Here is a 13,601-nt window from a genome sequence, read left to right as displayed (position 1 = left end):
CTAGGTACAGCACTCTTGCTCCTCGCTGTCAAGAATGAAGTCTCAGCACTTTCAGCACTACCTTGAGCTGTGATCTACACTTCACCACCACCAGAACAACGGCAGGCTCACCTGATGAGATTTGTCTCTAGGCAAAATTAAAAATGTGGAGGGATGGCAGACATTAACCTTGGCTGATCCTATTATATTTGCACTTCAAGTCTTTGCTGTTTCACAGGTTTCCCGTGTGATGTAAAGCACGTTATTCACTCCTTCATTCTCTTCATGTAAAAGGAATAACAGATCGGTAACAGTACTATTGCACAATTTCATCTGAATGCAGACATTAAAATGCTGCTTTATTGAAATGGAAATGCTTGGAAGAGATGTATTATTTCGCCATCTTCTTAAGGAAGGTTTTATTTCTCCGGGTTCACTGGTCAGTGTCATTGAAGAAGAAAGATCACTTCCATGTGCATGACTAAAAATTGTAAAAATGGAGATGTTTGTATTTAATGGGAAGACATACATGAGGTTTAATGTCGAAAGCTATAGCTGTAGTGGATACCTATATATACAATAGCTGGTGAAAGGATGTTGAAGAAGCTGAAATCTGGGATAAGTAAAACCTTATGGGCTGCCCACAAGCTGCCATCCCCTGCTGCCCAGTGCTGCTTGGGATGAGGAGGAGATAGAAGAGCTGGGAGTGAAGGTGTGAGATTGAGCCTGTGGAGAAGGAGGGGGTGAGGGAATGTTTTTAGCTTCAGCCAATCTCACCATCCAAATCTATTTTAATTGGCAATATATTCAATTAATTTTCCATGGGTCGAGTCTGTTTTGTTTATGACAATAATCAGCAAGCAATCTCCCTATCTTTACCTCAGCCTATAATTATTTCCATCTTTCTTCTTCCCACTGACCTGTTCAGAAGGGGAAGGCAGCTGGGTGGGGGCCTGGTGGCCAGCCAGGGTCACCCCACCACTGAGATAAAGCACTGTTTTCACAAAAAGTCAAGTTCAGCCACAAACTTAGCCACCAAGACCATAGCTGTAGTGTCAAAGGCTATTACCCTGCACAGATACATTTGTTGATCTAAGCATAAAGACTTTATCAGTCTTTTCTGAAAATAATCTCTGACGTCAAGAACAAAATGTCAGAGTCCCAGACTCAACAGCACCTATGGCTTCATAAGTCCCTGTGATGGTTAGGTATATAAGTGTGATGGGTTAGGCTACACACTTCCCTCCATCAACCCCAAGTTATTCCCAAGTTTCTTCTAGTTGTCTGCATCCAGGTTTCAGGATAGCATGAAGTAAAATTTATGTGGTATTAGAAAACTATCTGGGAAATACTCCAGTGCAAGCCTGTCACACCACATTCCTTCTGTGGCACAGCAGGTGTGACTGTAGGCTGTGATAATTATACACCAGCTACTAACCTGACTCGCTGGCTTCTTCAGCCAGACACATTACTGAGGCACACTGGCAAGTCATGTCACCAGCCGTGTGTGCTGCTTCCTTTCCTAGACACAGCTGCATTGGAAAGACACGGATGAACTGATCAACTTTTAAAGCATTTCTGCTCGCAGAATTTGCCAGAGTTACCTAAAGGTAAGAGCTTTCTAATTACTCTGAATTAGTACTATTCCTTGTGAAATACAGAAAGGGATATGGCAAGGACTGAGATGGACAGGGAGCTCAGGGAGTGTGACAGCTGTGGTTCTTGGCTGTAAATGTTAACTCTGTGATTGAACTGTCAGGCTTCCCCAAGCTTTGGAAATCTGTAGGCAAAGATTGTTCTTAGGGTACTTCGCTTATTTCCTAGAACAGTCCAAAGATGGAAAACAGGAAAACAATCTGATAAGGTAAAGATGAGAACAATAATAAGAACAGAAAGTCAAACTGATGCGCCATCGGAAAGGGCTTCTGTCACACAGCAGCAGGGCACACACCTGCTTTCCTCAGATTAACGTTATCCATAATAACTTTGTAAGAGTTGTCAGACCAGGTCCAGATGCTACGTGACATGTTATTCATGCTGTCCTATCAGTTTGCAGTTGAAGGACAAGCTAAAGACATTATACTGATATGTTTATAAATGAAATGCTAGCTACCCGTGCTTTAGTGCAGTCAGTAAGAGAATGTGAATCCATAAGAGAACCTAATGAAAAGATGCAATACCATCAAATGTTAAGGCAACGATGAAGTGCTGAAAGCAATTGTGTAAGGCTGTCCTCAGTTCAGACATCTAGAAGGAAATGTGAAAGAGAAAATGGTGTCAGTGGAGGACAAAGGAGGAATCTAAACTTGGCATATACTCTATACTCTGTTGCTTGCTCAGATTTTAAGACCAGCCACAGCCAAATTTGGACCATGTCACTGCAGAATGGTCACAGCGCCTTCTTGATACAGTGTCTCCGAATACAAAACAAAGAGTAATTACTTCGCTCATCGTCACTGTTGTAGAACAGGATCTGATCCCTTATTTCCCCTCAGCCCAGGTTAATGCATGAACCACCGGCCAGTACTTCCTTTTCGTGGTCAGTATTCTATTTTTGAAACAGTAATTAGGGAGGGAGAAGTTTTAATGCAATCCCATGGCCCAATTCTCCTCGTCCTTCAGAACAGAGGCCCTTCAAATGTGAGTGAAGCTGGCCTGCGAAGGCAAGGCATTGTGCTTCAAACAGCAAATTAAGGAGCAGGTATTAAGGGATATATCTGGTTTACATCAAAGGTTCACACAGAATTCAGTGACAGAGCTTATTTAGTATTTTAATTAGTAGTTTTGACAGAATTGTGGGAGTGGCAAAAAAACGTACGAATGAAGACATGAATGTTGGGAAGCAGAAAACCTGCAGCACAGTGAGAAAACCTAGAGAACTGCTGTGACAGAATTCGTACCTACCTGCACTGCTCCAAAGCAGTACGTTTAGGGAGTACTATTGGGAAATGCAGCTACAACTGGGAGCTCCTCAGTACAAAGTGACATCAGAGGACAAACACAGCGCAAATGCAAGTCATTGGCATGATGTGGTTGTGGAAGAGGACAAAGTACTTTCGATTCTATTAAAGACAGCATTTCCCCTAAATATAAGAAGACATTCATACTATTCTGCAGGCTGAGGACTGAGCTCATCTGGTCATTCTGTCCAGAGTTAATAATAATTCACTGTCCAGAACTGAGGACACAACAAGCTTGCATAGTGCTGTGAGCAGCAGGAGCAGAAGTTGTACTGAATCATAGAGCAGAATTCCCCTGATGAAGGAATAACCCAACGAAGTATGACTGGGATAGGACTGGAAAATGCACGGAGTCCCTGCCCAGCCAGCAGCCATGTGGGTCCACGTAGGCCAGGCTGAGCTGCTGTTTGCACACCCAAGTGTGCAGCTGCCTGCTCAGTGCCAGCAGCCAGGGAACCAGCCCTCCATCTGCACACTGCAGCAAACACACACCCTGGGTTGTGCTGGATTAATAATAATAATAATAAACATTCCAAATATCTTTGCATTTTTGTCACCTTTTACAATATCATGAATGAGAACACGTTTGCTCCAAATTGGAGAAAGCAAAGAGATCTTTATGAAGAGAGCTCAGCTCACTAGCATTTCGCTCTTCAGCAAATGCTTCTTCCTAATTTTGTGAACAAAAGTGGATGTTCTCACTGTGCTCTCAACTGCCATTTAGGCTGCAGTGCCTTGGGTTAATTACACATCAGTACCACCTTGTACACGAGGCGGGGTCCTGCCCAGCTTTCCAGGCCAATGACAAAACCATCCCTATGACTTCAACAGGTGAACAACCAGCTTTTTGCACCGACCCATGGAAGCAGTGACCTCACACATCGGCTGGTGAGTCAATGCAGCCAACAGACAAACCAGTGGAACCAAGCAAGGAGTTCACAACAAGAACCAGAAATCAGATTCAGTTGAATCCCCCATAGCTACATCCTCTCCATTTGAAAAAGGAAGCAGGTAGCCAGATACACACTTAAAAACCAGGAGCCTGAAGAAGTTGGAGATGGCAGCAGGGTACAACAGTGCCTACTGAGCATCATTCGTTGAGTTCACTGGCAGGATGCCTATTTCAGGCACGCGGAATACTTCTCAAGGTCCAACTTTTAATTTGCTGCCTGTTGTCCTGTCCTGCGTTTCTATTTTAAAAACACGAATAAACATATACCTGGATGCTGCTCCACAGCTCTTTGTTTATCTGTGCTATTCCTTCCTGAATATCTGACAAGTCTCAGCACATTGCAAATGTTACCACCAGCAACAAACTTAGAGCTTATGAGAGAAGACCTCTCCACTGAGAAATTCAGCATTTCATTGCTGACAAAAAATGAGAAACAACTGCTTCAGTAAAATAAAACAGATGCACTCAATGTTATCCAAGCCACAGATGCAACTGTACGCCAGCAAAGGTATTTTATGGTCACTCCTTACAATAGTAGAAATCAAAATTGTTTCATAAAAGCAGCTGAAGGTCTGAATGCCCACAAAACACAGTGAACTGGAGATGGCAGGACAGCAAGAGCACATTACACTGTAATGATCATTACAGACTGATCTCTCAGCTACTATCCTAAAAGCCACCAGATCACTGCTGTACCTCCAAACATCCCTAAAATCTGCAGATCAATTTCTGAAGCATTTTAATATTCCAAAACACAAAACTTCTGAATGAATTACATGGCCTTCAAATACCCGAATCACAGAATGCTCCCTTCCAAATTCTGCATCCCGTGTTGTTCTGGCCCTGAACTGGCTGTTACTGAAGTCAATGTCAAATCACACTCTGACATAAGATGGAGCTGGAAGAGACATTCAACATTTTCCTCATGCAGCCACTGCTTCCTGTCCTGCCTAAGATTCTGGATGCCATCCTGGTACACGACGTGATAGCCAAAGATGATAGCCTCCTGCCAGATGACGATCCAAGCGCTTAATGCCAGCGTGGTACAGACAGGGCACAGGGACAGCTCTCTGCAACATTAGTTCCTCTCTTACAATATCCAGCTCTTCCCTACACTTTCTCCATCGCCCCCGGAGCAGCACCAGGCATTCTGTGCTGTTACATCCACAACCAGCTCCTGGGTGCAGCACCACTTCAGCTGGAATAGAGGCAGGCTGGCATCACTAAGTGCTCCTGGAAGCATTTTGGAAACCTCATTTGGAGCCTGCAGCATGACATTAACAGTGAACCTTCTTGCTAAAAAAGCCTCCCTTTAAATACAAAAGGGATTCGAAAATCCTGATTAGTTTTCACCCAAGTGCCACATCACGTTTTAATCAGGCCAATCCACTGCTGACAAAGAACTGCAATGGAACAGAGGCACGGGAAGAGCTACGTGGGCTCCAATACAGCACACCTGCCAAATCCCAGCTGCCTCCTCTCACACGAGAATTTTCAATCTCAACGGGGAGGAATTCGTACTGCAGCAAATACAGCTCCTCAAATCAAATTGTAAATACATCATCAGCACAGCTCCTACTTACAAAGCAAACATAACAGCGCTCACGCAATGACATCTCTGAATCAGTCTTCAGTACCTCCCAGTTTATGTTCTGCTGAGCTGCACCCAGACTGAAACAGACACGAATCCCATGGGGCTCTCCAGTCTCACAAATACTTTCAACTTTTCAATCATTTCAACTGCCACAATATCACCTTAGAAGAGGTGCCTGAAGGAAAAGCATATTCCTTTCAAAATTGAAATCAAACTGCAAAAAACACTTTAGAAAGATGAAAAAATGACTGACTTCCATACACAGGACTGTCTGTCTGTCTGTCTGCCCATCATTCAAACATGCAACAGCTGACAAGCCATGTAGAGAGAGGAAAGTCTCTGTTCTCATTACAACTATTTTGACCATACACAGAAAGCTGACTGGCGAATCTCTTAGGATTCCTGAAAAGATTGTCCCCCCTGTGCCTTCATTTCCCCTCCATACAGCACCAACGGCACCTGGACACACACTAGGCACTATTTAGCCATTGGGGATGTTTGGGAGGAAGGTGCAGAGGTGTGGGTGAGTGCTGGAGAGCAGAGCCCTGCCCTGGAATTCTGCAGTTCAGCAGCTTTGCTTGGCTCAACGAATGTCACTCTGCACACCTGAGCTGAGGGCTGGAGCAAACCCAGAGGAGGGCGATGGAAACTGCTGTTGTCTATCCTCTCCTAGGACATGTCCTTCCTAAAACATAACGACCTCACACCTTCCATTCTCTGAACTGAGTCTGTGCATACGCCTCAAGGTGTGATTTGCATTCTCTATTTCATCATTTTAAAATACACCGAATTTAAAGCAAGCTTTATTTCCTAGTGCAAACTGATCCTGTCCCTATGCAAAAGAGACTGAGACGAGAGAAAAAACACAGTCTTGTTTCTGCATCCCTGTGACTGTATATTCCTGCCTGCAAGTCATTTGTAATTGCTTGAGCTGACCTTGAGAGCTCTAGATAAACCCAGCACCCATGCCCGGAGTGCACAGCACTCTGCTCTGCCATGGTAGAGAGCTCTCTTTGCTCACTGCGGCTGCAAACAGGACAACTCCCATCGCATCCTTTGGCACCTAGTGTGGGCCAGCTGCACACTGCTAGTTTCTGGAAGGGAGCTGATAGGACACTTCCTACTCCTCAGGAGTCGCTGCCTGACAGTTCTTGCTATTTTCTCCCTCAGTGCTCCTAACACTGTCCATTCTCTCCCACATCTCCAGCAGATTATCACCTCTGATAAAGGTTCTAGCTCTAACCCTTGGCAGTAACACCAGATGTGGATGTTCACAGTCCCCTCTCAGACATCACAGGCACAGCAGCAACTGAGCTGAGAGCACATCCTAAACAAAAGGGCCTACTGAGGTGTGGGAAACCCCCCAAGGAATGCTCTTCCTGGAACTCTGTACTCACAGCACTCAGACCCAGAGGCTGCCCAAGCACTGCACCTCCTGGCAGGAGGGCAGAAGCAGCTCCTGCAGCAGCTGGGGCTCACAGAATGCCTCAAGCTGGAAGGGACCTGCAAGGATCAAATCCCGCTCCTGGCTCACCTCCTTTGGGGCAGCTGCTCAATCCCAACATGCAGCACTGTTAGAACAGCAAATAAAAGGCTGAAAGCAACCCAAATCCAGGGCACCAGCCTTAGCAACAGCCAACAGCCCACAGCTTCAGTGCCCATGGCTCGAGCAGAGCCAACACAAACAAGGACTCACATCATTCCTGGCTCTGCTGCTGATTCACTGAAGTCACCGGCTTTTCTTCTGCACCTCCTGCCCTGTACATTTACCTGGTGCTATTACATTAACACCTCACTGGGTGGAGCAAGGATTAGTCAGTGTTTGCTTGCATTCAGCTGTTAACTTGCAATGCTCTCGCTATGTTAACCATTATTATTATTCCTTCATTTTGCTTAGGCTTACAGTCACTGGATGAAACTCAAAATCTCTTTCTTCTTTTCCCTGTTTTACAACGAATGAGATTAATTCAGCAGAAATGTCACCATCCAGTATTTAGCATATGCTGTTCAAGTATCAAGTCAGCAATAAGCCAAAAAACTTGAAGACACTCCTTATACATTTGGCCACTGATGCTCGTCTCAAAGAAACAGCCCACAGTCATTGCTAACACCCACTTGTCTATTATCACAGTTACTACTGAGATATTCTTCTCTACAGTTCATTACCCTTCCTTGGCTTTCTTTGTGTCACCTTACCCAGGATGTCTTGATTCTCAGCTTTTCTTTTTTCTTCTCAGTAGGATCCTCATTAGGCTTCACCAATACCCTATTAATGTATCCAACATTTCCAGTCTTTTAGCTTCTTTACACCAAGCACACTGAAATACACTTTTTCCCATTCTGCCTAAATAATCCATATCTTAGCCATTTTCTCCAACTTCTTCAGCCTTAACAAGGCCTATGCTTTATTTCTGACTTTTTCTCTATGCCACCCCACTTACTAACTTTATTATTCATTCTGCTACCATTTTCCACACCATGTCCCATTCATCCAGACCTGTGAAATTCTTTTAAATTCCTTCTTTCTTCCTCCCTAGGACTGCTGCTTTATCTTACCACTACTGACCTCCTCTCCCACCCCTCCCTACACTCCCCCAGATCCATGGCACTCCAACACAACCTGAAAACAGACCTGCTGGGATCACCTTGCCTTGTTCAGAAGTCCCCATACTCCTCTAGTTTGACCTCACATACTCAGGCAGCTGATGCCAAACTGCTGAGCATTATGTTTTGCAGACTCTACTTGCTTATCCAACTGTCTCTTGACAATATAATCCCTCACTACTGCATCACAGCAACAGAAGACACGTAGCTGGGCTGCAAGATGCTATGTGGAGTTACTCTAAGCCTCACCAGCCTCATTCAGTTGCTCCTCACAGGCAACCAAATCCTCAATCCTTCCTCATTGGAAGGGGATTCTCCCCCTCTGCCCTTGTGAGACTCCATTTGCAGCACTGTGTTCAGCTCTGCAGACCCAACACAAGAGGGACGGACAGGGACCTGCTAGGTTCAGAGGAGGCTTCTCCTGGGAAACAGGCCGAGCTGGGCTTGTTTAATCTGGAGAAGTCTTTGGGGAAATCTCCTTGTGGCCTTTCAATATTAAAGGGGAGCTGTGAGAAAGACAGAGGGACATTTAACCAGGTTTGGATAAGAAGGGGAAATAGCTCTAAACTAAGAGAATGATGAAGATGGTGAGGCACTGGAACAGCCTGCTCAGAGTTGCGGATGCCCGGCGCTGGAAATGTTTGAGCTCATGAGGCACAGGGCTCTGGGCAACCTGATGTCCCTGCCCACGGCAGGGGTTGGCCTCAATGGGCTTTAAGGTCCTTTTGAATACTCAAACCAGGATTCTATCTTTGGTTCCTTTCCTCCCCCACATCACCCTTCTATGCTGACCTGCACGTAAAGCTATAACTTTCTTCTGCAAAACAATTCCTACTGTTAACATTAATTTATCAAATCATTAATCAGCCAGTTAACAGTGGATCAAAGGATAGCTAAGAGTAATTAACACCATTCTATTCACAGTAATACAACACGTATCTCCAGCTGCATCCTCTTCCTCCCACTCTCCTGGACTGTGAAGAACAGTGCCTGCTAACACCTGCAACACACACATACTTTGTGGCCTGATCCTGCTCAGAGCCTCGGGTAGCACAGTCATAGTTAATAATGATATTGACCAACAAACGCCCGTCATGCCAGTGATGAGACAATAGTTTCACAGTACAAGACTGGTCACGGCAATGATGATGATGAGGTTGCACAATAACTTGCTGAAAGATCCAAATTGCCACGGGTTGCACACTTGCATGCTCTGATTTAACGATACACGAAGGGTTTTCGCAGGTGCTCGGAAGTGCAATCTTCCCTCTCTTGATTATTTTGACAATTCACAGAAAAAGAATCACATTAACATTTCTGTAAAGGTAACACTCGCAGACACAAACTTGAGTGCTTCATATAGTATGCTTTCTGGGTGAATGCTGTCAGCTTTCCAACACAAAGAAATAAAGATTCTATTTTCTGCTTGTCCTCATCTTCCTCACCTGGAACTGTAACAGTAACTGACTGTACTGCAGTCTATAAAACAGCCAGAATAAGAGAACTGCTCATTTTCCTCTAAGTGAAATCTGAGTGCAAGAACTAGAAGGAGGCACCGAGAAGTGCAGGGGAGTGAGAGCCACTGACTGTAGATGCTCTTTTGTGCTACTTTTGGCAGGTGAACTCCAGAGATGGCTAGTGACAAGGGATGTGTGGAAATTCCCATGGTTATGTATGAAGCACGCCAAGAACCCTCTGCACCTGAGTACTGCAGCCAAGGGGGTAAGCAGCCTTTGCTGGGCACGGATGGAAAGAGCAAGCTTCTGGCTGGCTCTGTGGCAAACATCAGTGGTCATTTTCTGGAGCCTAATCCAAGCAGCTCATAAAGGGCCCAACTTGGCCACAACATGAGGGGCTCAAAACGTGCCTGTGCCAGTGTATAAAACCCAGGGTTGGGGCGGGCAAGCCGATATGATCTAGTGTGGACACCACTTAAAATGGAAAATTAAAAAAAAAAAAAAAAAGTTTAATTATTCATTCTACCAACAACAACACTTAACTGGAGCTGCAGTTATGTCTCTACAGTAATTTTACGTTTCTAACAAGCAATTGTTCAGGCAGCAGACTTTGTAATAGCTTGGCCATGTGCTGCTCAGCTTGCCATCTGCTCTTCCAGAGGAATGGCCCTTTCTCTTGCACTCCTGCCCAGAGCTGCCATCAATCCCTAGCTGAGTCAGTGTAGCACCTGGGTTCCAGGGGCACAAGCAGCCGTTCCCCACGTCATCCCATGGGGGCTGGCACAGCAGAAGGGTTGGCAGCTCTGCTCAGTGACTGCTGTGCGGCTGGTTGGCTTTTGCTTAGACACCAGACATTGCTCCCACACCTACACAAGTATCTCACAATGCTCCTTTGTCTTCTGCTTGTTGGAGCTCATGCTCATTGAAAGACACACTGATGTCAGCCTTCCTGCTATTGAGGAAACTGCCATTCAGCAGACAGGGCTGGAGAAGAAACCAGAATGGAGGTCAGAAGGTGCAGAACTTGACGTGTGGCAGAGTGCTTTACCCTGATCAGCTCTCTCCACACATACTTTTCTTCACAAAGACCTCTCTGGCCTCACTCTAAGCTCTCAGAGAAACCCACACGAGGTTGGGGAATAAGGCTGAAAATGCTTCAGGTGACTTAGTCACCAGTTCCCCAACTCCCTCCTCAACAGAAGGAAAAAAAAATTCTTTTTCTGTAGACCAAAAGGTACAATAAAATTCCTTGGCTTGAAGCTGGGGAAAAAAAAAAAAAAAAAAAAAATCAAACAAGAAAAACAAGTTCCAAACATTATTAATAAGGTGGTAATCACTGGAAGCACCCAGTTAGAGGTACTACAGATCTTTAGTCAGCGGAGCCTTTAAAATAAGATCAAACACCATTTCAGTGTCATACCAGAACAGATGCAGTTATGTGTTGACAAAAGGATTTGGTTTCTTGGTTGATGTTGCTAAGAAATTGAGAGCAGCTTTTCACTGCAGACTATTCCGGCTTTAAAAACCCATGAAGCAAACCAATAGTGCCTGTTCCCTGTCCTGACCATCAGAAGGTCACACCAGGCCATCCTGCCAGGCAGCAGCCCACCCCAGCCTGACCTTCTGGGAGGTGAACTGACCACTCTGTTATGTCTCACTGTCCTTCTTCCCTTAGGGGGCTACGAATATCCTGCTCCCCCTCCTTATTCCTACCGAGAAACAGCCACTGTCGAGCAGCCCGGTAAGTGCCAGGTATTTCTGACAACGTTCATAATTCTACTGCTAACAAAAGCAGAATGCTGTTGGTTTTAAAGTCAACAAACACGGAGTTTTTTTTTGTTTTTTTTTACCTAAACACAGTCCAGGAGGATGGAAAGTTTCCTTAGGAATGTTAAAAACAAACTAAGACGACAGACTCAGACCCATTTTCCAGCAGTAGCCAGGCTGCAGAAGCACCCTTTTATGCAGCGAAGGCTTTCAGAACAAATGATTTTAAGTCCAGTTTATTTCATCATTCCTGTTCTATTCACTTTTATGTAAGTGACAAGCTCAAAGGAGACACTCAGAAAAGGTTTCAAAGAAAGTCAGGTGCCATCTCTTACAGGAGAGAAGGAGATGCAGCTGTTTTCTGAAATCCCTAAATTCAGGAGACAAACTCAGATATCAGGTATCCTATTTAAGGCACTAGTTTGAATATACCCTATACTTGTTTTACGGTGGTATTTTTTATTGTAAAAGATGGTATTTTTCACTGAAAATATTCTTGGGAAAAGAAAAGAACACCTTCAGATAGCTACAATGCACGCACACCTCTCAATGAGACATGACAAAGTCAAATCCAGGCTAGAAACAACTGAGAGAAGTTAGAGATTTTCCTAACTGGGGACATGTGACTGATAACATTTGTATAACAGAATACCTCCTTCTTTGAATCTCTTAGTAAGTAGAGATCCAGAAAGCCCCTCTATATCCTTCAGATCTCCTCTTCAGGGTGAACATGCATTTTTACAGTATTTTATATCAGAAGATAAACTCTCAGTGTCACCACCGGGCAGCGGAGACTGCCTGACTGTAAGGAGTTCCCCCCTGGCAGCACGCAGTGTATGTCCCTATGAGTAGTTCTCGTGAATGTTTAGTCAGTAACAGTAACACATGCGGCTCTGGATTGGCCATTTTAGGAACCTACATTATACAATTAAGAATTGATGGCTTGTAAAAGGTTTCCCATCTTTTTGCTCTTGCTGCTTCTTATTTCCTCTTCAACTCAGTCTACCTGGTGTCTCAGCCTCCGATCATCGTAGCAGGAATCTTCTCAAGCAGACCAACGTCCACAATATGTCCTTCCTGCCGCCAGCACATCACCACACAAGTCACCTACAGGTTGGGAAAACTGTCCTACCTCCTGTGCAGCAGCCTGTGCATGGTTGGGTAAGTTTTTCTGTATACACTGCAGATTCCTAACAGCAGGAGGATACAAATGTAGGTCCAATACAATTTAAGGTCTAGTTAATGCTTATGTAAACAGTTTGCCCTTCTTCCCTACCTCCTAAGAAGTCAGTCTGTCATCATGGCTACCAGAGATTTAACCATGTATGTTATTACTCTTTGTAAAAACAAGTAAAAAGTAGTACAACACAGTACAATTCCCTACTGTAATTTAGAATCAGGCTCAGAATCACAGAATTGTAGAGGTTGGAAGGGACTCTAGAGATCATTGAGTTCAAACGCCAAATAAAGAAAGAATAAGACTAACACGCAAGACATTAGTAATAGATAAATCCTTGGGAAGAAAATTTAAATACTGAAGAACTTAGAAAAGAAGTGGGTTCATGAACTTATATGGCAGATGGAATAAAAATAGATGAAGCCAACAGAAAGAAAAGTTAGTAACTCATTCCACGCACGTCCTCTTTGTCTACAGGTGCTGCTTTGGATGCTGCTTTATACCTTTCTTTGTGAGGATCTTCAAGGACGCAGACCATTACTGCCCATACTGCCATTTTCATATTTACAGATACAAAAGGCTATAGGGACAGTTAGCACAACCAGACGATGTCAAGTTTGTTTCCTAATGGCGTAAAATTCCATGTGTAGAACTACTGACAGGAAACACCAGAGCAGGCTTTGGTTCTGCAGCTCCCTCGCCAGCAATTCCACCTGCAGTTTGCCATCGCACGGTTGGACCGACTTTAAAAAGCCCTGATGTACACCATCACTCGTTTAACGCTCAATTTGGACAGGACATCCGAGTTACAAAGCGACCAGCTAGTGAGTTACTTCAGCACTTCTACTGCTCCCAAACCCCAGCCCAGGGACACGGCTCCTGCACTGCAGCCCAGGGCACGTGGCTGGGCACACGGCTGCTCAAGCAGCACTGCCTTCTCAGTACTGAACCCTGTCAGGGTTTTGCTTCTCTCCGCTCTTCCTTGAACGTGCCCTACCCCTGCAGGGCTGTGGGTGGTACGGGCCAAGCTGATTATTTATTGATGAAACATAAGTTATGAAATCCTCATTACTGTGTTACATATGAGATAAGAAAATAAACCTGTTCTTGT

At 44.6% G+C, this 13,601-nt stretch overlaps 1 protein-coding gene across 1 annotated transcript; it reads left to right on the top strand.

The window, feature by feature from the left end:
- The first annotated feature begins 9,720 nt into the window (after positions 1-9,720).
- Positions 9,721-13,601, top strand: LITAFD (LITAF domain containing). The gene is made up of 4 exons (XM_085237514.1): positions 9,721-9,811; positions 11,222-11,287; positions 12,315-12,474; positions 12,968-13,601. Exons 1-4 carry the CDS (start codon positions 9,721-9,723, stop codon positions 13,074-13,076), a joined length of 426 nt encoding a protein of 141 aa, XP_085093640.1. The 3' UTR covers positions 13,077-13,601.

The sequence above is a fragment of the Meleagris gallopavo genome, chromosome 16 (genome assembly GCF_905368555.1).
Source record: "Meleagris gallopavo chromosome 16, MGAL_WU_HG_1.1, whole genome shotgun sequence".
Lineage (NCBI taxonomy): Eukaryota > Metazoa > Chordata > Aves > Galliformes > Phasianidae > Meleagris > Meleagris gallopavo.
Note: the sequence above shows the minus strand (reverse complement) of the source record. Positions and strands in the feature narration are given on the sequence as shown.

Bases quoted from the DNA above. Each gene is read 5' to 3' on its own strand.
- LITAFD (XM_085237514.1), top strand. From the start codon at position 9,721: ATGGCTAGTGACAAGGGATGTGTGGAAATTCCCATGGTTATGTATGAA. The intron at 9,812-11,221 runs GTAAGCAGCCTT...TTCTTCCCTTAG, and splicing joins TGAGTACTGCAGCCAAGGGG to GGGGCTACGAATATCCTGCT. The intron at 12,475-12,967 runs GTAAGTTTTTCT...CTTTGTCTACAG, and splicing joins AGCAGCCTGTGCATGGTTGG to GTGCTGCTTTGGATGCTGCT.